The sequence below is a fragment of the Condylostylus longicornis genome, unplaced genomic scaffold (assembly GCF_029603195.1).
Source record: "Condylostylus longicornis isolate FDR11 unplaced genomic scaffold, ASM2960319v2 ptg000125l, whole genome shotgun sequence".
Taxonomy (NCBI): Eukaryota; Metazoa; Arthropoda; class Insecta; order Diptera; family Dolichopodidae; genus Condylostylus; species Condylostylus longicornis.
In genome coordinates, this window is record NW_026578093.1 from 569,140 (window position 1) to 592,463 (window position 23,324).

Below are 23,324 nucleotides of genomic sequence, written 5' to 3' on the forward strand. Positions count from 1 at the left end.
TCCTTTATCGAATGCTTGTGCCGTATCAAGAAACACTGAGGAACAAATACATTTTTCTTCTAAAGCTTCTTCAATAATATTCATCATTCGATGAACTTGTCTACCGTTGAGTGCTGATTTCTGAAGCCGAACTGATGCGCTAGAATTATACTGCCATTTTCAATCACAGGTTGCAATCTTCTTAGGAATAGTTTTTCAAACACCTTGGAAATACCTGGAAGTAACGAAATTGGTCTGTACGATGTCGTTTCGGTAAACTGCTTTCCCAACTTTGACATCATAATAATCTCAGCTACTTTCCAAGTTGCTGGAACATTCCTGAGCTTGACTACAGCATTCATTATTTTAGTTAGGAATAATATCAGTTTTTTAGGTAATTGCTTTAATATTTCGGCGGTGGTTAAATCCAATTCCGAGCTTTTTTTTCGTCCGTAGAGCCTTTGATATTTCTCTTTCGTTGAAGAATGTTATATTATGCCTGTCTGGAATATAAGTTGACTTAAGCTCAAGATGATATCAGATTCAATGTTGTTGGGTGTAAATCATACAGATGATCAGCAAATTTTTTTTTTTCTACTAGGTAAAAAAATCTCGAAAGACAAAGAAGGACGGCTCTATCTGCCTTTTTCCACCGACAGTGGGGGTGCGTAACTCCTACCGTAAAAAATCATCTAAATTCTGAACGGATAAAACTGGTCCTACAGACCATCTATTACCTTCCAGCTAACTTGCTTTTTCCGTGCAGGAATTATATACCTTTCATAAGGAAGTTGGTATATCGTGTTAAATCGAATGGTCTTGTTCGTTTAAGTCTTTCTGTCACAACGCCATTGTTAACATCCGAGCCTTATTGGTTTAATGATTTGGTTATAAATTAATATCGCCATATTGGTTTAATGATTTGGTTATAAATTAATATCTTATTATCAATTGCCAAATTGGACTTACGACCTAGGAGCCAATATTTTTCTCTATATTTATTTTCTAATTCTACGTGAATCGCCAATGTTCGCTCCTACAGTACTTCCGCAGTAATAAGATCAAAACCTGGCGATTTTTTCAACTTCAGGGATCTTATCTCTTCCGCAATTTCTAATTGAGTAAGTGGAGCTATGCTGTCTGCTTCATTTGCGATAGGTTCTACCAAACTTACATCTGAGGTTATTCCGTTTGGCGTGAATATGCTTTCCAAGTGATCAGCAAACAATTCGGCCTTCTCTATATTGCTCCTCGCCCAACTGCCATTTGCTTTCATCAGTGGCGAAGCGTGCCTAATCCTTCTCTTTTTGCTCTTTGCCGCCTTTCATAAGGAATAATTTGTTTCCTTTGTAGCTGACAAGTTTTTTATATAATTTTCGTACGTTGCCGATTAAAATTCTTGGATTTTTCTTTTAAGCACCTGGGAAAGTCTGTTTAAAACGGTCTTATCATCGGGGTGACGCGAACGTTGCCATCTACGTCTGGCCTTTCTCTTTTCACCTACTAAATCAGTTATTTCTCCAGGATAGCTATTTGCTGTCAGTTTTTGTCCATGCAGCTTTTTGTATGATTTTCCTTCTAAATCCATGATTTTCTAAATGATTTTCTTGAAATCCTTCTAACTCCACATCTAATTGTTCTCTTGATTGTATATTAATATTTACGTCAATATTGTTTATTATTTCGTATTTAAAGCTCGCCCAATCTGTAGTGCTATTTGTTAAAATGGGCCTAAATAATGTTTTAGTTATTATTTTTTCACTTAGTTTTAATATGATAGCTTTAGGTTTGGAAAGTTTTCTGATATTTTTTTGGTTATAAAAAAGTTAATGACATCAGGAATCTTGTTAGTGTCAGTAGGTCAATCAGTGGGAGTGCCAGTGGAGTGATAGCAACAACCTAGCTCTTGAATAGCTTTTCTTAGCTCCCTTCATCTAGTTGAGGTGATTCTAGAACCCCAATCTGTATGTTTGGCATTATAGGCACCTCCTATTAGATATCTGTTTCCATGTTTGTACAAGAGATCTTTAAAAGTATTTTTCTTTATGCTGCAATTTGGTGGATAGTAAACAGCAACAACACTAAAGTCCTGTCTAGTCGATTTAATTTTTATCGAAATTTCAGCCGTTTCTATCTTGAATTCTTCATTATGTTCTATACTTTCTTTTGTTAGTATTGCACTACCTCCTCTTGGCTGATTGCTGGGATGTACCGCTTTATAGCAATTATAGCCCTTTATTTTAAGGCTCGTATAATATATCAAATGAGCCTCCGACAGCAAACAAATATCTATATTTCTCGTTTTGAGAAAGACCTCCAATTCTTGTTTCTTATTAAGAACACCATTAGCATTCCAAGTTACTATACGTACCTCATTTACGTACATCTTTTCTTAATTTCTTTGGTGTCCCGTATACACCTCAGTGTATGCATTTTCTATTTTTAATAGTCTTTTAGAGATCTCGTCAATTCTAATCAACATACTATGCATCATTTCCATAATGTCTGCAAAAAGAGTTTTGTTCTTTGGTTCCTTCATTTTTCTGTTTTGTGGGGTTTTGCTTTGTAGCGCTTGTGAATACGATACTCCCTTTAACACCTTGCTAGGTGCCGTTATTCTGTCTATTTTTGGAGTTCCTTGTTCATTAAATTTAACTTGGTTTTGTTTGGTTTTATTCTTTTTCAATCTTCTTTTTTGCAATTCTTTTGCAACCAAATAACCTCGATAGCTAGCAGGGTGTGCCTCATTGCAGTTCGCACATTTGTGCTGAAAATGATCCTTCTTGTTGCACCCTGCTGTCATATGATTACCAGCACATTTTACACATTTAGCCTCTCTTTGGCAAAATTTTTGTGTGTTTCCAAATCTCTGGCATATCTTGCATTGCGGAATAGATTTGCTGCTTCTAAGAGCTTTAACTTTTACTCTCATGTGGTGTAAGTATTCTATTTTATAGATCTTGGTTATCTCTTCCGAATGGTCAAGAGATAACATAAAGAGCGGAAGTTTTACTGAAATATATTTTCCATTTTCTTTCTTCGTTTTTGATTTTATTTACAACATCTAGACATTTAAAGTCTTTGCTAATAAGCTCATTTTTTTTATCCTCTGACTCACACGATGGATGGAGATTTCTAGCCATAACTTTAACTGGCCTCGTCAGTTTATTTTCATACGTGTGCCACTCAAACTTAGCCTTATTTATAGCTTTTGTTAGTAATCTGTATTCATTTTTATTTTCCACAGTTATTTTTAATTGGTCATTATTCATCATATTGACCTTAACGTTTATTCTTTCTTCTTTTAATATCTTAACTATGTGGGAGTAGTTCTTAATGTTGCTCAATATAACCGGAGGAGGCTTGTGCTTTTTTGGATTTTCAGCCTTCATTTTAGGGCTGCTTTCATTATTTTTTCTAACTGTCCTCTCTGAATTTATTTCAGGAGATTTTTTGATTTTTCGCTACTTTGAATTATTCTGTTTCAAGATTCAGCCAGTTTCTCTAGCCAGTTCTTCCTCGTCGGTTTCATATACTATAACTTCCGCATCTTCGTTTTTCTTTTCTGTTGATGCTGATTTTATTTGATTTTTTAAATCTACATTCTGTGCCTGCAATTTGCAGATCTCGTTTTGTAGCACCTTACAAAGACTCTCTAACTCGGTTATTCTTGAGTCCTGAGTATCCAATTTACTCTCCCGTATAAGATGCCTTTTCATATTATCCTCATGGGTTTTCATTTTTTTGTCTTCCGCAAACTTATTAGACTTTTTCTCAGAGTTATCATCCTTAACTCTGTCCTTTTTCTCTGCAATCACCAATGGGGGTGATCGCATGACCCCCGATCTCCTTCTAAATGGGTCCATTAAAGCTGATCTACTATGCAATAAGTGGTATCCCCCAGAATCCATGAGACCAGCCTCCGAAGAGTGTGGATTTTCCAGCATTACTGGATTACTGGATTATTCATTGCATTTGTTTGTTTTATTTCGGAGTTTTCTTCTCCTAGCCTTTGAGAATAATTCCCTCGTGCAAGGCAGCACATATAACTTCTGCCGTCCCTCAGGGATCAGTCGCAGACCAGAGAGCCGTGAGTCCGTCGCGTCTGGATTTCCATTTGGATTTTAGTGGACTCTTACCACAAGCATACCTTACTGCGGATATTTCGTGGCCCAATCCGCCGGGAAAATGATCAGCAAATTTTTTCGCCTATTTCTTGTCGCTGCGCGCCCAAGTTCCATCTCTTTTCCAGATTGGCGCCGAATGTTCTATTGGTCTTTTCAATTTGCTTGTTGCTTTCCACAGCGAATATTTTGATTCTTTCGTAGCAGTTAAACTTTGTAAATATTTCCGGACAGACTTTTATATCTTTGATCAATCTTCTTAAGTTTTGTGATCTATTATTTAATATATTCTTTTTTGCTGCATCTCGTGTTTGCTGGCATCTTCTCCGGGCTGTACGTTTTTTGCTTATCATATCTATTATGTGTCTGGGATAATTGTAACTAGATTTTCGTTCTATACTGGACTTTGTGTTTTCCCGTGCTGAATTTTGTATATCGTTCATAAATTTTTCTACCATTGCTTCCAAATCGTCTTGTGTATCCAATACTTTGGGTCTATTCTTGCTATTTATTTGGGCATTTGGGTCTATTCTTGCTTCTCAGTTTAGCCTTAAACTTGCCCAGTCCGTAGTAACGTTAGAGAGAGAAGGTTTCTTTTCTTTTCTTAACACCTTCTCATTCACCCTTAAAATTACCGCAGAATGATTGGATTTAAAATCATAGTTGCCCTTGACAGTGAAGAAATTTTTTGCCACTCTTTTTGTTATAAAGAAATCCAAAATATCAGGTGTTTTGTTAAGATCTGTGGGCTAGCTTGCCTTTGGAGTGAAATACACATTCAGTTTCTCCTGTAGCTTAATGATAACTGCACTACCGCATTGCGATGGCTTTACTGGGTGCATTGCCGAATAGATTTTGTAACTGTTAGTTTTCATTTCTTTGCAATTGTGGCATTCTCGCCACATATGTAGATGTTATTTTAACTTTAATATAGTTTCTAATACTAATTTTTTATTGAGAACGCCGTTGGCGTTCCAAGTCAGGAAGCAAAATATTGTCGCGCTTTGTTGACTTTACTACGCGGTGTAAGTAAGTACTTCTTGCTATGCCTTTTTTCAAGGTCGTCTAGTCTTAGGTTAATTTTATCTAAGGCACTTAGTATTTTATCCATTGTTTGACAAACAATGTTGTCATCTGTTATAACTGTTTGCTTATATATTGAAGGCGTGTAAATTCCCTTTTGACCTCTTGTTACTTTCGCTGATGTGAATGCTTTCGGCTGACTTTTCCGTTTTATATCTTTCCTCATGTTTCTTCTTCTTTGTAGATCCTTGGCTACTAAACATCCTCTGTAATTGGCTGAATGAGATTCTTTGTAATTTGCTCATATCGGTACGGCTGACTTTGGCTTTGTGCAGGAAGCTGTCAGGTGTTTTCCTGCACATTTCACGCATGTAACTTGTCTGCTGCAAAACTTTCTAGCATGGCCTTAGTTTTAGTTTCTAGCATGGTATCTCCTTGTTTTTTTTGGGAGCTTCTTTTTAACTTTCGTATTTTGGATATGCGTGATATTATAATTTTTTTTCGTATCTTCCCCATTGTTGAAGGAAAGCAGGAATAGTGGAAAAGAAATTTCTGTTTTTTTTTTAGCAATATTAGATGCTGCGTGCATTTTGAAGTCCCTTTCTTTTAGTTCCTCTACAATATCTTCTGACAGACACGATGGGTGAAGACCCCTTGCAACCACTTTAACTGACCTTGTAAGTTTATTTTCGTAAATATGCCATTCGAATTTTTTTTCATTTATTGTTTCAGTGAGGTTTCTGTAATTTGTTTTTTTCCACATTAATCTTTAACTGTTTGCTGTTTAAAGCTTTCACGTCGTAGCGTATATTTTCTTCCTTTAGAATACTTTTGACTGTGTTGTAATCGTTTATGTTTCATAAAATTACTGATGGAGGCTTGTGTTTTGCTGCCTTATCAGACTCAGGATATGATGTCACATTAAGTTTTCAAGTGAAGTATTCTTTTGGCCCTATTTTCCGTTTCTTTTTAATGGCTACTTAGTTTATTTCTAAGATCATTATTTACAGATCTAAGTTCCCTTACTTCTCTTTGGAGCTCTTCTCAAAGCATTTCTGAGTCTTTAATTTTTTTAGACTGTTCTTTTTGAATTATTTCGCTGTCTATTTCCTTTGTCTGTTGTTGTTTTTCTTGACATTGTGAGGACCGAGGATGATAGGAAAATTGGTGTTCCCCGTTTGTTGTACTTTCATGGCATCAGGAGTAGACGTAGGCAACCTGACTACCACTCTGCTATTTTTAAACAGATCTTTTCCAGATTGGCGCCGAATGTTCTATTGGTCTTTTCAATTTGCTTGTTGCTTTCCACAGCGAATATTTTGATTCTTTCGTAGCAGTTAAACTTTGTAAATATTTCCGGACAGACTTTTATATCTTTGATCAATCTTCTTAAGTTTTGTGATCTATTATTTAATATATTCTTTTTTGCTGCATCTCGTGTTTGCTGGCATCTTCTCCGGGCTGTACGTTTTTTGCTTATCATATCTATTATGTGTCTGGGATAATTGTAACTAGATTTTCGTTCTATGCTGGACTTTGTGTTTTCCCGTGCTGAATTTTGTATATCGTTCATAAATTTTTCTACCATTGCTTCCAAATCGTCTTGTGTATCCAATACTTTGGGTCTATTCTTGCTATTTATTTGGGCATTTGGGTCTATTCTTGCTTCTCAGTTTAGCCTTAAACTTGCCCAGTCCGTAGTAACGTTAGAGAGAGAAGGTTTCTTTTCTTTTCTTAACACCTTCTCATTCACCCTTAAAATTACCGCAGAATGATTGGATTTAAAATCATAGTTGCCCTTGACAGTGAAGAAATTTTTTGCCACTCTTTTTGTTATAAAGAAATCCAAAATATCAGGTGTTTTGTTAAGATCTGTGGGTTAGCTTGCCTTTGGAGTGAAATACACATTCAGTTTCTCCTGTAGCTTAATGATAACTGCACTACCGCATTGCGATGGCTTTACTGGGTGCATTGCCGAATAGATTTTGTAACTGTTAGTTTTCATTTCTTTGCAATTGTGGCATTCTCGCCACATATGTAGATGTTATTTTAACTTTAATATAGTTTCTAATACTAATTTTTTAGTAAATTAGTATTTGATTAGTTCGTTAATTAGTATTTTATTAGTTCATTTCTGAGTCTTTAATTTTTTTAGACTGTTCTTTTTGAATTATTTCGCTGTCTATTTCCTTTGTCTGTTGTTGTTTTTTTTGACATTGTGAGGACCGAGGATGATAGGAAAATTGGTGTTCCCCGTTTGTTGTACTTTCATGGCATCAGGAGTAGACGTAGGCAACCTGGCTACCACTGTGCTATTTTTAAACAGATCTACTGTTGATTCTTCATCCTTGGCATTTATGTCCTGTTATTCATTTTTTCAGATTTCCGATGACTTACTACCTGTCAAATGCTGTTCCTTGTTGTTTTTTGATGAGAAGTGGTGTCCCTTGGTTGTCCATTGGCATAGCTACTCCAAAAGTAGGCATTTCTTAGCATTCACCCGAAAGCACTTTGAGAATGCTTCCGGCCCCTAGGCCTATGATCAACATTACATATATAATGAGGAAAAAAAAATTTTCCTAATAAATAATGAGATGAAACTTAAAAAAAGAAAAAGCTCTTCATAATAATTACGGAAAAGTACATAATCAAACAAATAATTAGTTCCTTTGAGATGTAATATCTTTTGAGTATTTAATTTTGAGTAATTTCTTTTGGGTTATGTCGCGTAAGATTGTAAACTACCTATGACAATAAGCACTTTAAGCGATCAATTACTGTATACACATAAAATAATTCGCCACTAAAATTCATGCACGAAATATCTATTTGGACTTTATAATGCATACGAAAAATGCGTAAATATATAATTAGGTAATACTAACAATATATGGGGTAATACGTATTGCATATACGATTTCTATGCCAAAGCTCTGAGGTTCGAACCCTGAAAAATGTGAATTATCACATGAAGTTTTTTTTTGTTGATAATTTTATTTTTTTTATTCTTAATTAAAATGAAATTAAAAAAATTTCCGGCCTATTTTTTTAAAAATACCTTATCTGTAAAAGTTTAATGCAATAAAATAACATTTTCTTAATTAATTTTGGCCTAAAAATATATTGTCAAGAAATTTAATGTACACTAATGTTTTGCTTACTAATACATTTTGAGCAGATTAAGTTGTCGCATTACCGTATGAGTTTCTATTACCTTAGTAAAATTTCAGTACTGCATTTTCAATATTTTCTAAGACATGGCCAAACTACTATTGAAGTTGTATGGCAGTTACTACAAGGAGTCAAAAAATTTCAACGATTTTTATCACACATAACATCCCTAATAATACATTCGCTGTCATGAAATTTCTTTATTATAAATCAATAGTTTCTGAGATAATGCCAAATAACTTTTGGAGTTGTAAGGCAGCTATCAGAAGGAGCCAAGCAATTTCAATGACTTTTATCAAACACATTTGACCTACTAGTTTATTCGTTTGTGCGAAATTTCAATACCAAAGCTTTTATAGTTTCTAAGATGTAGCCAAATAACTTTTCAAGTTGTATGGCAGCTACCAGAAGGAGCCGAGCAATTTCCACGACTTTTATCAAACACATTGACCCTGCTAATATATTGGTTTGAGTGAAATTTCAATACCACAGCTTTTATAGTTTCAGAGATACAGCCAAATAAATTTAGAAGTTGTATGGCAGGTACCCGAACCCGTATCATGATCATAACCAATTTAAGTAGGGTCTTGGCATTTACTATAATTAATCATTTATGAAAATTTTGTGAACATTGCTCAATTATCTTTTGAGTTAAAATTAGGATGGACGGACGGGCAGACAAAGCTAAATCGACTCTGAATTCGACGCTGATCAAAAACATACATTTGAATCTATATCTCAGAACACTACTTCTTAGCGTTACAAACGGTAGGACAAATTTATTATACCCTTCGAACATAGATTCGTACGGGTATAATTATCTCCTTTACCTTGGGTGGATCCTACAAGCAAAACCCTATCTAATGCCTTTTGTCACATGCCTATAGCCCTTCTAGAAGTACCTGCACTTTTTCACACCTCGGAAGTAGTTATGTATAATAACTAGTCGTGTGTGCTTGTATTGCAAGCCTTGCAAGTATTATGTCTGTATTTTTGAAATTGTGTTTCATTCTGCGTGTGAGATATTTTAAGTTTACTTTTTTTCTTCAAAAACACACCCATAATATATGTATAGGTATTTTTTTTTCTAATAAATAATAAGATAAAAATTAAAATAAGAAAAATAATTACAAATAAAAATAGGTCAAACCAATGGTTTGTATTGTAGAACTTTTCTCTTCAACAAATGAAAATGTTGCCTTTAAATCCAGTGTATGTGTACCACACTATTAAAATCATTTTCATTCATAAACGAATCTTTTTCTAGGATTGCATACATTTAGGATGAACGATTTATGCAGTCTGATATAAAGCAAAAATAAATTTAAAGAAGGGTTCACATGATGCTTTGATTTTAAGGGTTAATTGTGTGAGTTAAGAGAAATAATTATATTTTTTAATGAATTTACCGTTAGCTTTTTGCGTTTATAGAAATTTGAAAAAGCTTGTGGTTTTGAAATTATAAGGTGCCAAATATTCAAATTTTACAAATTTCGAATTGTGATAACTTGAGAGGGAGATGGGAAAAAATTTTCTTCTAACGAAATAAATTATTTATGAATATCCAAGAGCTGCTAAAATTTCGAGTCTTGCGACGTACGGTGTAGAAGAAAAACGGCATCAAAAATTTGGGAGAAACGGATTTTAGATAACGGTAAATTTCAACTGGCATTTTGTTTTTTTAAAGTTCAGAAATGGTATGCCGCGATAGAAGAAGCCAGCTACTATTTTTCTGCTTTTGCAAAATTTGAAAAATGTTAAAAGCTTCATTGCAATAAATAGTTAAAAAATGCCGTTTTTAGGGTTTTAGGGGGGTATAACTTTTAGAGGGAGAGACAGGTAAAAATTTTGTTCTACGGAAATAAGTTTCTAGTAAAGATCTATATAGATAGAACTTCTACATCCTTGAAGATAGAAAGCTGAAATTTTGTACATACATAAATCTTTACTAGAAACTTATTTCCGTAGAACAAAATTTTTACCTATCTCCTCCCCTCTAGAAGTTTTTCTGGAATAATTTTATACCACCCAAAAACCCTAAAAATGGCCTTTTTCCTATTTGTTGCAATGAAACCATAAGCATTTTTGAAATTTTGCTAACGCAGAAAGTCAGTGGCTTGCTTCCTCTAGCGCGGTATACTATAGTTAAACTTTAGAAAAACAAAAAGGCCGTTCAAATTTACCGTTATCTAAAGTCTTTTTGTTCCAAATTTTTGATTTCGTTTTTCTTCTAGACCCTAGCCTGTAGAAGCTTGAAATTAAATTAGGGGCTTTAGACATTAACAAATACTTTATTTCGTTAGAAGAAAATTTTCCATCTCCACCCGATCTCAAGCTATCGCCTCTTGAAATTTGTAAAATTTGAATTTTTGACACCTTATATTTCCGAAACCGCAAGCTTTTTCAAATTTCTATAAACACAAAAACCTAACGGTAAATTCCATGACATTAAAAAATATAATTATTTTTCTTAACTCACACAATTAACCCTTAAAATCGAGCATTATGTTAAAACCACTTTATATTAATTTTTTCTTTATTTCAAAGACTGCATGTATGCATCATCCTAAATATATGCAATCCTAGAAATAGTTTTGTATATGAATGAAAATAATTTTAATAGTGTGATAGGTATACATAGACTGTATTTAAAAGCAGAATTTTCACTTGCTCAAGGGAAAAGTGCTACAATACAAACCATTGGTTTGACTCAACTTTATTAAAAATATTGTGTTTACATGTTATTATTTAATTTATATAAAGCTCTAAGAAATTATTCTTATTAGCAATTTTTCAATAATTGTTTTAAAATAAGTTTCTTTAGTAAATTTTGGAATAGACAAAACAAAAATAATTGTATTTCCTTGAAAAGCACACAATTTTTAATAAAAGGTAACAATTCAATTATAATGTTTTTATCTTTTCTCTTATGTTATAACATTTTTTGATAAGATTTCCAATTTGCGTGTAAGAATAATTTCTTTAATATCAGAAATTTGTTTAATTAGTAAATTTATATTTTCTTTTATTTTTGTTTTTATTATAAAAAGTTTTAGATCTTCATTAATTTTATTTAAGCTATTTCTAATTCTACTAATTTCATTGTTAATTTGATTTTGGGCTAGATTCACATGGCCAGTTATGTTTTTAACCTGGTCTGAAATTTGTTTATTTATAGATGCTTTTATAGATGTTTATTTATAGATTAGATATTAAACCTCATTTAGCGACATGATGCGGTATGATACTATTGAAATCTTCCTTTAATTGTTTTAAATTGTAATTAGAGATTTACGTATTTCGGCTTGTTCATGCAAACGTATGAACCTTCATATGAGGAAAAGTCAACCACATCCATTGTGCGCTTAAAACTATGAATTAGTTTTACCTCTGATTTTTTTAAAAGAACATAACCGTTACCCGCTGACTTCAATTTCAGACAATGCCAGAGAAAAAAGTGGCATAAAAAGGATAAGCAAAAGTCATAAGGCATCTAAATATAAATAAAGTAAATAAATGATTGTCAGAATAATAACTAATTTTAAGTTTCAAATTTAAGTTTTCTTTTAAATTGATTAAAATAGCGTGGTAGAGATTGTTTATTTATTTTAAAATGATTTTTACTAGAATGGGTAATAAGTATTTTTTATGATAGAGTTGTAATTTGGTTATTCTATTTAGTATTAGTTAATTATTAGGGTTTTCTTTTTTTCTTTTAAGATTAAATTTATTTATTGAAATTTCTTTTACTTTAATTAACTTGTTATGAATGGAAGATGGCTTCCATCACGCCCATTGTGAAACCCAATAAGACTGGTTTCGACAATTATTACAGGCCGATAAGTTTACTTAGCTTAAAAGAGCTCTTAGCTGAAAGCTCTTTTAAGCTACGTAAACTTATCGGCCTTAAATTTTTTAGACCGATAATTCAAAAGTTTAAATTTTTGAAAAATGCGTGAAGAGTAGAATAATGAGAAATTTCTTAATAAAGGAATTCGGCCAGAGCAATGTGGGCTTCGAACAGTACATTGCACCTGCCATTAAATTGCAAGAATTCACAGAAAGATTAAAGATAATTTTCATAATAGGATATCTGCTGGAATGATATTCTTGGATATTGAAAACGTGTTTGATTCCGTTTGGCACGATGGGTTGATTTTCCAATGTGAAATTCAACTTTTCTACGTTTTTATTCAAACTAATTAAGAATTCCCTCGATTCTCGCAAATATTTTGTAGTGATTGCCAAACAAAAGAATGGACTTTTTGACATAGTTGCGGGAACTCCTTAGGGTTTGGTTTTATCTCCAATTTTATACAATATCTATATATCTGACTTTACCAAATTGCCAAACTGCGATGTCGGCCTATATGCCGCATTTTTTCGTTATCAAGAAAATCTTCTGAAATTTTGTTCAATCTTGAGAATGCTTTCAAAATTTAAGTGAATATTTTTTGAATAGAAAATTAGAATTTATACCGAAAAACTGAAGTTATTTTTTTTATACGAAATAGGAAACCTTCAGAAATTCCTGAAAAATTCAAAAATTCCTGACAGAAATCTAAATTTGGGTGGCAATGAAATATTATGGTTGAAATTTGTAAAATATTTAGGTATTTACATCGATGAAAAACTTTTATTCAGATCCCATATTGATAAAACACTAGTGTGCAAAGTTAATTAAACTAGAATATCCTTTAATACATCATAGATCCCGACTCAATATCGAGAACAAAATGTTACTCTTTCGACAAATATTCAAAACATACTATTATGCAGTTGGGAGGTCTGTGGAACTGTGCTATATCCCATTTAAGACGTCTTCAGCTTAAACAAAATCAAATACTGAAACTAGTGAATTTACCTTATTTCTTTTCTACCTCCAAGTTACACCAGCTATCCCGTGCTGGTTTTTTATGTGATAATTAACAAATAAAGTTGAGTGAAACCAATGGTTTGTATTGTAGCACTTTTCCCTTCAACAAGTGAAAATACTGCTTTTAAAATACAGTCTATGTGTATCTAATTTTAAAATTATTTTCATTCATAAACGAAACCATTTCTAGGATTTCATATATTTAGAATGAACGATTTATGCAGTCTTTGAAATAAAGCAAAAATTAATAAAAAGTGGGTTTACCATAATGCTCGTATTTAAGGGTTAATTGTGTGAGTTAAGAAAAATAATTATATATTTTAATGTCATGTAATATTTTAATGTAATGAAACCGCAAGCTTTTTAAAATTTCTATAAACGCAAAAAGCTAGTGGTATATTTCATGCAATCAAAAACTATGATTATTTTTCTTAACACACGAAATTAACCCTTAAAATCGAGCGTTAGGTTAACACCTCTTTAAATTTATTTTCACTTTATTTCAAAGATTATTTTCACTTGTTGAAGGAAAAAGTGCTGTAATACAAACTATTGGTTTGACGCAACCTTGCTATTTGTAAAAACTTATCCTATACACACAAATGCAAAAATATTAAGATATCTTGTACATTACAGGAGTTTATGCTGTTACAGCTTGACATTGCAAAAAATCAAGGCCTAGACCCTGCTTTTTTTGTGAAGGTATTGGTAACATTTCATATATATTTTTGGCGTAATGACACTTCTGAAGAATAATTTTTTTTTGTTCTTTTGAAAACTGATGATTTTTCCCTATTTTCATTTCGAGTTTTCAAAACGAAAAGTTGACTAAAACCTAAAAATTTTTATACTAAATTGAAATTTATAGTTTTCTGAACAACATATCAAAAATTCAAATTTCAACTCAAAATTTTAGCTATAATTTTGATTAAATATATTTTCAAGTTTTCCCGCATTTTTTTGAGCAGCCACAATTTTAAGATCTTAAACAGTATATGGGAGAGAATTGAGAGTTAAAATCAGTTTGTTGTTTTAATATTTCAATAGAAAGTAGTGAAGAAAAAATAAGATTTTTAATTTTTAAATCGAGTTTTTGTGCTGTTATTTTCATTAAAAATATAAAAATTTTTAATAGAAAAAAAATATATTAGAAATTTATATCTAAATATATTAAAGGAAAATTTAAAGTTTGTATTTTGAACCTGTGAAAAAATCAACTTTCTACAAGAATTTTTAAAGTAAAAAAGAAGCGTTTCAGAATTTTTACGAAGGTAAAAATTCATATTTTTCATACAGTGAATAAAAAAAAAAATTGTGCTGTGCATATTAATAAGAAATAAATAAAGTTTTGATGTAAAATTTTTATTTTGTTTATTTTAAAATAAATTAAAAAAAAATTATACATTAGATTTTAAGCTTTATCATTATTGTGCTTTTTAATATATTCATATCATTATCGTTCGCAAATGCGCGGTTCCTGGATGTCCATCCAATTATAAAAATTAGCATAATAAAAATATAATAAAGAAAAATGTTCTAGTCTTTAAGTTTCCTAACGAGGAGATTTGTGGGAAGGCATGGATTGAGGCTATTCCTAAAAAAAATTGGAAACCTGCTGAGAGTAGTGGTGTTTGCCATTTACATTTTAAAAAAACATGTTTTTATCCAAAAACGCATAGAAGACTTCGATTAATTCCAGAAGCGATTCCAACTATTTTCCCCAATTGTCCGGTAACCATAGAAAATTGCGACGACACAGTAATAAATTTTAATGATTTAGTAAACAAAATCAATAAAAATATTGTGTTAGATGGCTGGTTAGTATTTAAACATAGTTCCTGCATTGTATTATATATTTTAGAAAATAATGTAACTTCGGGTGTGAGTTTAAATGTAAAATAAAAATTAATTGTGATTTAACAGTAAGTTGCTTTTCGGGAAATAGTGAAATACCAGCCATTAAATTAGAAAATATTTTCTCAGGAGATATGAAACTTGGTTATTGGACTCAACTAAAAAAATTATTACCTTTTTTGTACGCTTATAGTTCTGATACCAATTAACTTAATGAAGCTTTAAATTCGGAAATTTAAAAAGAGTAGGTTATATATGCTTTAATTTTAGGTAAATGAGTGGATTAGGCCTACTGGGGATACCACTATAAAATAAAGTTGGGTCAAACCAATGGTTTGTATTGTAGCACTTTTCCCTTCAACAAGTGAAAATACTGCTTTTAAAAATAGTCTATGTACATCCACCACACTATTAAAATTTATTTTCATTTATAAACGAAACTATTTCTAGGATTGCATATATTTAGGATGAACCATTTATGCAGTCTTTGAAATAAAGCAAAAATTAATATAAACAGGGGTTAACATAATGCTCGATTTTAAGGGTTAATTGTGTGAGTTAAGAAAAATAATTATATTTTTTAATGTCATGGAATTTACCGTTAACTTTTTGCGTTTATAGAAATTTAAAAAAGCTTGCGGTTTCAGAAATATAAGGTGTCAAAAATGCAAATTTTAGAAATTTCAAGAGGCGATAACTTGAGAGGGGGTGGAGATGGAAAAAAATTGTCTTCTAACGAAATGAACCACTTGTTAATGTCTAAAAGCCCTTAAAATTTCAAGCTTTTACAGGCTGGGGTCTAGAAGAAAAACGACATCAAAAATTTGGAAAAAAAGGACAGAGTGAAACTAATAAGCACTTTTTTTCAAAAAATTTTTGGAAAAGTGCTAAAAACGCGCACAATAAAAATTCACAATAAAAAAATTTGCCTGTAGTGCAGCATTTTAACAAAGTTTTTAAAAAATTAACAAAGTTTGGAAGGTTTTTTTAAATAAATTTTTTAATGTTTTTATAATACAGAATGTTAAGAATCTATAATTTTAAAAACCTTTCTAAATAATATTCAACTATAATAATATTCAAATTAATTTTAATCTAATTCGTGAAAAAAATGACAATAACAATGGCATCGGCTTCAGTAATAGAAGTAATTTTAATTATAATACAAAAAGGATACTAATAAAAATTTAGATATATACCATAATTTCTGTCATTTTAATTCTCAAAATAATATTAGACACCAATTGCTCAAATAACTCTGGACGATCTAGACTAAATTACAATAATTTACAGTAACAGCTACAATAATAATTCTGGACAAGAATTAACAATAACAGTAATTATGGAGCTGGGAATAATCCCCAGGAACCAATTGAAATCGATCATGTTCAGGGTGAAATGAATTTTCTTACAGCTCGCCAAAAACGGATTTGCGGATAGTAGAACTAACAATAGTAGATGAAAAACTTAGATACCCTATACACTGGTTCTTTAACTACCTTCGCAAATTAGAATAAACTTCCTGAATATAAACGAATCAATACTAAAAAAACAATTAAATTCAACACTATAAACCGAATTATTTACAATAAAAAGGTAACATAAACAAGTTTGCCTTTAGAATTTAAAGAAGATACTGACATGGTATGGAAACTAACTAAATTTGACAATAAAACTTTTAACGGTATTATAGCCAAAACCTCCTTCAACTTCTAGGGGCAGTTATTAATATGGAAAATGAGTTGCTACAAATAAATAATAATAAAATAAATTTTTTAACTAGTCGTCTATATACTTTAATTGAGATATGCTAATTAGATTATAGTGGTATAAGTAATGGCGATTTTGAAACTCTAACTGAATCTTTAAATTCTAAGAAAAAAATCATTTAAACAAGTTGCTGCACAACTACGGGAACGCCTCTCCTTTAAAGAAGGTAATAACTCAATTAGCACTACTACATGTTTAACATTAAATTATAACCAATTTGGATAGGCCAATATATTCTAAAACATTTAGGTACCCACATATTCATGAAGAGGAGATATTGAAACAAATATCTGATATGCTCAGGCATTGAATTGTAAAGTAAAGTAATTCGCCTTGTAATATTCCTGTGTGGATTGTATCTAAAAAGACTAACAATTCGGGAGAGAAGAAATGGAGAGTCGTTATCAAGTACCATGAGCTTAATGAAGTGACGGTTGACCAGCAGGACAACCACCCAGTGTGTTTTGCTAGTTGAACCTTAAATTAATAGGAAATAAAATGTTCAGCAACTGAAAAAGAACTATTAGCTATTGCGTGGTCGACTAATTAATTGAAACGTCACCTTTGTGGTGTTAAATTTGACTTATTGACTGACCATAAGCCATTAAAATGGTTACATTCTAAAATACAGAGTAAAGACGTGAATCCAAGGCTTTATGTTGGTTACTTAAACTAGGAGAATATAATATAAATATTGATTACACAAAAAGGTAAGGAAAATAAGGTAGCTGATTTTCCCAGCAGAATAACCCAAATAACCGATTAACCCAAAAACGGAGGTGACGGAGACTCAAATTCATTACATAACAACTTTGATGAGAGCAAAACAGTACATTCTCAAAAAGAGGACCTTAATGACCACATACCAATACTGGAGACAGGTGTAAACACATTTAAGATACAAATTATGTTGACAGATAAAAAATTAAAAGAACAGAAACTATACACAACAATAGAAAAGTATATAAAATTAAGTATATATTTATAAGCTCTTAAGATTTATAAAATAATTTATCCGACATTTTAAGGAGATATATAAAACCAGGTAAAACAGAAATTTATGCTGATTTACCTGACCATCAATACACCATAGGAATCCAATAAAAGAAAAATATAATTTCATTGAAACTCCAGAAGATATTATATAAATTGTACATATGGATGAATATACTAATTCCAAATCAAATTTCTAATTTTCTTAGATAAATTTTCCGACTTTGCAACAGCTTACTTTATTGTATTCATCTCGAGAATAGACACAATCAAATAATAATTGAAATGCTCAGAGATTATAAAACACAAAGAGAACATTTTAAAAAATTAGATAACGAATTTTGTAGTATAAATATAAAAGACTCTTTAAGAAATGAAAATAATGAGCTTTATTCAATCAAACCGAATTTACATGCAGGTAATTTTGACATCGAACGATTACATATTACTTTTAGTGAGAAAATTAGAATGTTAGGAATGGAAAACAAAGACCTTAGTATTAAAGAAAAAAATTCTAAACCTATGGAATGGTATGATATTTGTTATCATTCTACGAGCAAAGAAAAACCAATAAATATTCAGGAAGATAAGGAAAAAACTAGATCTCTAAATAAAAATAATGTAAAAAGAGAAACCTACCAAGATTATAGAAGGCTATTTAAAAAATTATAAAAGTATTAGACATAACAAACAGCCTAGATACATTTAAATTATATAATATTCCTCTAATATTAAACGAAAAACTAAATTTTCAGGTAAAATTGATATTCAAAATGTTACTGCTGACCATGATACTAAGCTACTGCCAAGGATATCTTAGCGCAGAACAGATTCATACAAATAAAATTTCTGACCAACCAATTAAATATTAGATACCTTAGACACTGTAGAAACAAATATAAAACTTGCTGATTTAGTTGAAAAAGAAAATACCCTACAATTTCAAATATTAACAATCCCTACAAAAATACAAGCATTAATTCCACAAGGTTAAAAACGAGGTTTAATTAATTTTGTAAGCACAGTATATAAGTGGCTTTATGGGACAATGGACAATACCAACAGATTAGAAGCCGAAAATCATCTAAACGTCATAACACAAAATAATCATATAGCAATAACAAACATAAATAAACAAGTAAACATTAAACAAAATTTTGATGAATCTTTTGCAATACTTAAGGAAGCTATTTAAAAAAACAGAGACATAATTTCAAGAAAAATTCAATATGATTAGAGAGCATGACGCAGAGTTATTTATACAAACTCTATACACAGACTATACTTTAAAACTGAAAATTTAACAAGACAGTATAGAAAACCTAGAAGATAATATTTCATCAATCAAATCAGATGCAATATACAGTGGTATACTATCAAATGAGGAAATTATTGAATACGACATTGACTTTGATAAGTTCCAAAACATAAACTTAGGAACTTTAAGAGATGACAAAAACAACTTAATTTTCCCTATAAGCTTTCCAAAAGAATTTATTTATGGACCTAACAGTTTCACTACTATTACCAATGACCGATAATACAAATAGAGATTTAAAATTAATTCTTAAAAATATTACAAAATTCAATAACAAAATTTTTACTTATACAAAAAATACAGCTCCGAAAAATTTAAAACTATAAAGCCATTGCCTGGTTAAAAGAAATTACAATAAATCGTTTAACGTTGGATCAGAAATATTAGAAATTCATGGAGGTTTAGTAATTGCAAAAAAATAAATAATGCATTTTTTCAAGTAATTGTGATGAAAGATCATTTCTCTTGAGGAGAAATTATTTAATTAAATTTAATAATTGTTCTGTAAAGATTAATTATTTTGCAATAAAAACAAAGAAACTGAATTTAAACATAACTTTTTATTACCAAAATTTAATGATAACATTAAAAACATAAATAATAGATTAGATTAGATTAGATTTTCAAGGGAACCGAGTGGGGCAGGAGGAACTTCCCGAGCCACCGCAGCCATTTCTGACTTATTGTAGCTTCCCCACGCTCCCGCCTATAATATCCCCGTCCCAACTATAAAGCCGGAGATATCCCCAAGGGAGTTGGACAGAAGTTCCCGAACACTTCGGAAGCCATGTCCAAGACAATTTCCGGCGCCGAACAGTCGCAAAGGATGTGCACGGTTTCATCTGATTGGGTTTCAAATCTCGTTATAATTGAAAAACCTAATGGTAAAATTAGATTATGTTAGGATCCTCAGAATCTTAATAAAAATATTAAGGAAAGGTATTATGAAATTCCTTCATTTGAAGATATTAAATTGAAATTTTGTAATAAAAAATTATTTTCGGTCTTTGATTGCAGAGAAGGTTTCTACCAAATTGAATTAAATGAATATTCTAAGTCATTATGTACTTTTAGTACTCCATTTGGGCTTTATAGGTTTACTAGACTGCCTTTTGAATTAAAAATTGCACCTGAGGCATTCCAAAAATTGAATGAACAGAATTTTGGCGACATTCAAAATATAATCGTTTATATTGATGACCTTTGTATAGCTGCAAGTAATGAAAGGGAACATGATGAAACTGTTAAATTAGTAATGGACAGAGCTAGAGGACTTAATGTTAAATTTAACAAAGATAAGTTACGATATAAAAAAAATGAAATTTACTTTCTTGGGCATAAAATAAATGAATGTGGGGTAGCTTGTGATATGAATAGGATGCAAGCAATTGAAAATTTAGAAAATCCAAAAAATAAAAAGGACTTACAGGAATTAATGGGGTTTATTAATTATATGAGTAGTTTTATATCTAACTTGGCTGAAGTATCAGCACCCCTTAGAGCTCTTTTAAAGAATGGTGTTTTATTTAGATGGGATAAAACTGAAATTGAATGTTTAAATAGAATAAATTTATTAATTAAAGATTCGCTTACTTTGAAACATTTTGATTTTACTGAACCTATTTCCATTCAGACTGATGCATCGAGGAGTGGACTGGGTGCATGTCTAATGCAAAAAGGAAGACCAGTTTGTTTTGCATCCAGAAGCATGACTGAAACTGAAATTAATTATCCCCAAATCGATATGGAATTTCTGGTGATAGTTTATGCATGTAAAAAGTTTCACAATTATTTTTATGGTAGAAAAATTGAGATCATTACGGACCATAAACCATTATTAGGAATTATGGCGAAAAAATATTATAGCATACCTTCCCCTAGATTGCAAAGGCTCAAACTTAACAGGCAAATATATGTTTATAGCCGATTTTTTATCAAGAAATTTTAAAATGGAAAAGCAAGAATGTGAAGAAATGAATGGTCTGTCTGATATGATACACACAATAAATGTAAGTGATGAAAAGAAAAAAAATTTTCAGGATGAGACTTTAAATGATTTAAAGGATTTATTTAAAACAATTAATGATGGTTGGCCTGTAAGAAAAGAATTATTATGTGAAAAGCTGAAACCTTTTTGGAAAAAAAGAAATGATCTTTTTGTAGTTGATGGATTAATATTTTTGAACGACCGTATTTTTGTACCCAAATCTTTAAGAGACGACGTATTATATCAATTACATTTACCACATCTGGGTGTTGAAAAAACTAAAAGTAGAGCTAGATCTATTGTATATTGGCCAACCATGAATTTAGAAATTGAGGAGTTAATTCATAAATGCAACATTTGTGAAAAATATAAATATTCGGAACCCAGGGAGCCTTTAATCAGTCATGATATACCTGAAATGCCATTTAGTAAAATAGGATTAGATATTATGGAATTAAATGCTAAGTCGTTTTTAATTATAGGAGACTACTATTCAAAATACTTAGATATTATACCATTGTATAATAAAACAGCTAGAACTATTGTTGAGAAATTAAAGGTAGTGTTTTCATATCACGGTATCCCAATATTGTAATAGCAGATAATATGCCTTTCAATTCATACTTGTTTAAGGATTTTGCAAAGAAGTATGATTTTAAAATTATCACGAGCAGTCCATTGTACCCAAAATCGAATGGATTTGCTGGAAAAATGGTAGGTATTTCTAAAAGGTAGAAAAACCAGAACTTTGCTACCTGGTAAACAAATTTTTTGTAAGAATTATAATAATAAAAATAATAAAGTTATTAAAACAATCGATAATAATAATAAAAGAAATAAAATGAATGGGTACCTGCTACAATAAAAAGCAAAGATAAATCACCACGTTCATATTGGATTCAATTTTATGATAAAGTTTTTAGAAGAAATTCGAATTTTATAAGAAAACGTAACAATTAAAATGTATAATTTTGAATCACATTGAATTTTGATAAATTAAATAAAATACATATATGTATGATGCAGGTTATTTCGATGAATAAATAGTTTTATATCTAATGAATTTCTATCCCAAAATAATCTTTAATGAAAAGTAACAGAAACTGAAATTAAAATTTGAATACCAACTTAGTTACATATTTTTGATAATTTTTTATAATAAATAAATTGGATTAAAAGATATAATCAATAAATTAAAATTTATTATGTATAGTTTTGAATTTGAAATTTATTATAAATATACAAAGTTTTGAAATTGAAATTTATTTTAAAATAAAATTTAGTATTTTTAAATATAAATTTAAATTTAATAAAGTTGGGTCAAACCAATGGTTTGTATTGTAGCACTTTTCCCTTCAACAAGTGAAAATTCTGCTTTTAAATACAGTCTACGAGTATGTATACCTATCACACTATTAAAATTATTTTCATTCATATACAAAACTATTTCTAGGATTGCATATGTTTAGGATGAACGATTTATGCAGTCTTTGAAATAAAGCAAAAATTAATATAAGCAGGGGTTAACATAATGCTCGATTTTAAGGGTTAATTGTGTGAGTTAAGAAAAATAATTATATTTTTTAATGTCATGGAATTTACCGTTAGGTTTTTGTGTTTATAGAAATTTGAAAAAGCTTGCGGTTTCGGAAATATAAGGTGTCAAAAATTCAAATTTTACAAATTTCAAGAGGCGATAGCTTGAGATCGGGTGGAGATGGAAAATTTTCTTCTAACGAAATAAAGTATTTGTTAATGTCTAAAGCCCCTAATTTAATTTCAAGCTTCTACAGGCTAGGGTCTAGAAGAAAAACGAGATCAAAAATTTGGAAAAAAAGGACTTTAGATAACGGTAAATTTGAACGGCCATTTTGTTTTTCTAAAGTTTAACTATAGTATACCGCGCTAGGGGAAGCAAGCTACTGCCTTTCTGCGTTTGCAAAATTTCAAAAATGCTTATGGTTTCATTGCAACAAATAGTTAAAATAGGCTATTTTTAGTGCTTTGGGGGGGTATAACTTCTAGAGGGGGGGAGATAGGTAAAAATTTTGTTCTACGAAAATAAGTTTCTAGTAAAGATCTATGTACGTATTAAATTTCAGCTTTCTATCTTTAAGAATGTAGAAGTTTTGTAAACAGACACACGGACAGACGGACGGACGGACGGACGGACTGACGGACGGACGGACAGAATGAAACTAATAAGCACTTTTTTCAAAAAATTTTTTG

At 30.8% G+C, this 23,324-nt stretch overlaps 1 protein-coding gene across 1 annotated transcript; it reads left to right on the forward strand.

Annotated features, from left to right (window-relative positions):
* The first annotated feature begins 18,838 nt into the window (after positions 1–18,838).
* On the forward strand, positions 18,839–21,830 carry LOC129614883 (uncharacterized protein K02A2.6-like). The gene is made up of 6 exons (XM_055529835.1): positions 18,839–18,928; positions 20,013–20,387; positions 20,529–20,864; positions 20,950–21,117; positions 21,172–21,654; positions 21,729–21,830. The coding sequence occupies exons 1-6, from the start codon at positions 18,839–18,841 to the stop codon at positions 21,828–21,830; spliced, it is 1,554 nt and encodes a 517-aa protein (XP_055385810.1).
* Positions 21,831–23,324: the final 1,494 nt, after the last annotated feature.

What these genes read in the sequence shown, in the direction of transcription:
- LOC129614883 (XM_055529835.1), top strand. Translation starts at nt 18,839, where the DNA reads ATGGACAATACCAACAGATTAGAAGCCGAAAATCATCTAAACGTCATA. An exon ending in AAATCGATATGGAATTTCTG is followed by an intron (nt 20,865 to 20,949) that starts GTGATAGTTTAT and finishes AACCATTATTAG; the next exon opens with GAATTATGGCGAAAAAATAT. An exon ending in CTATTGTTGAGAAATTAAAG is followed by an intron (nt 21,655 to 21,728) that starts GTAGTGTTTTCA and finishes TACTTGTTTAAG; the next exon opens with GATTTTGCAAAGAAGTATGA.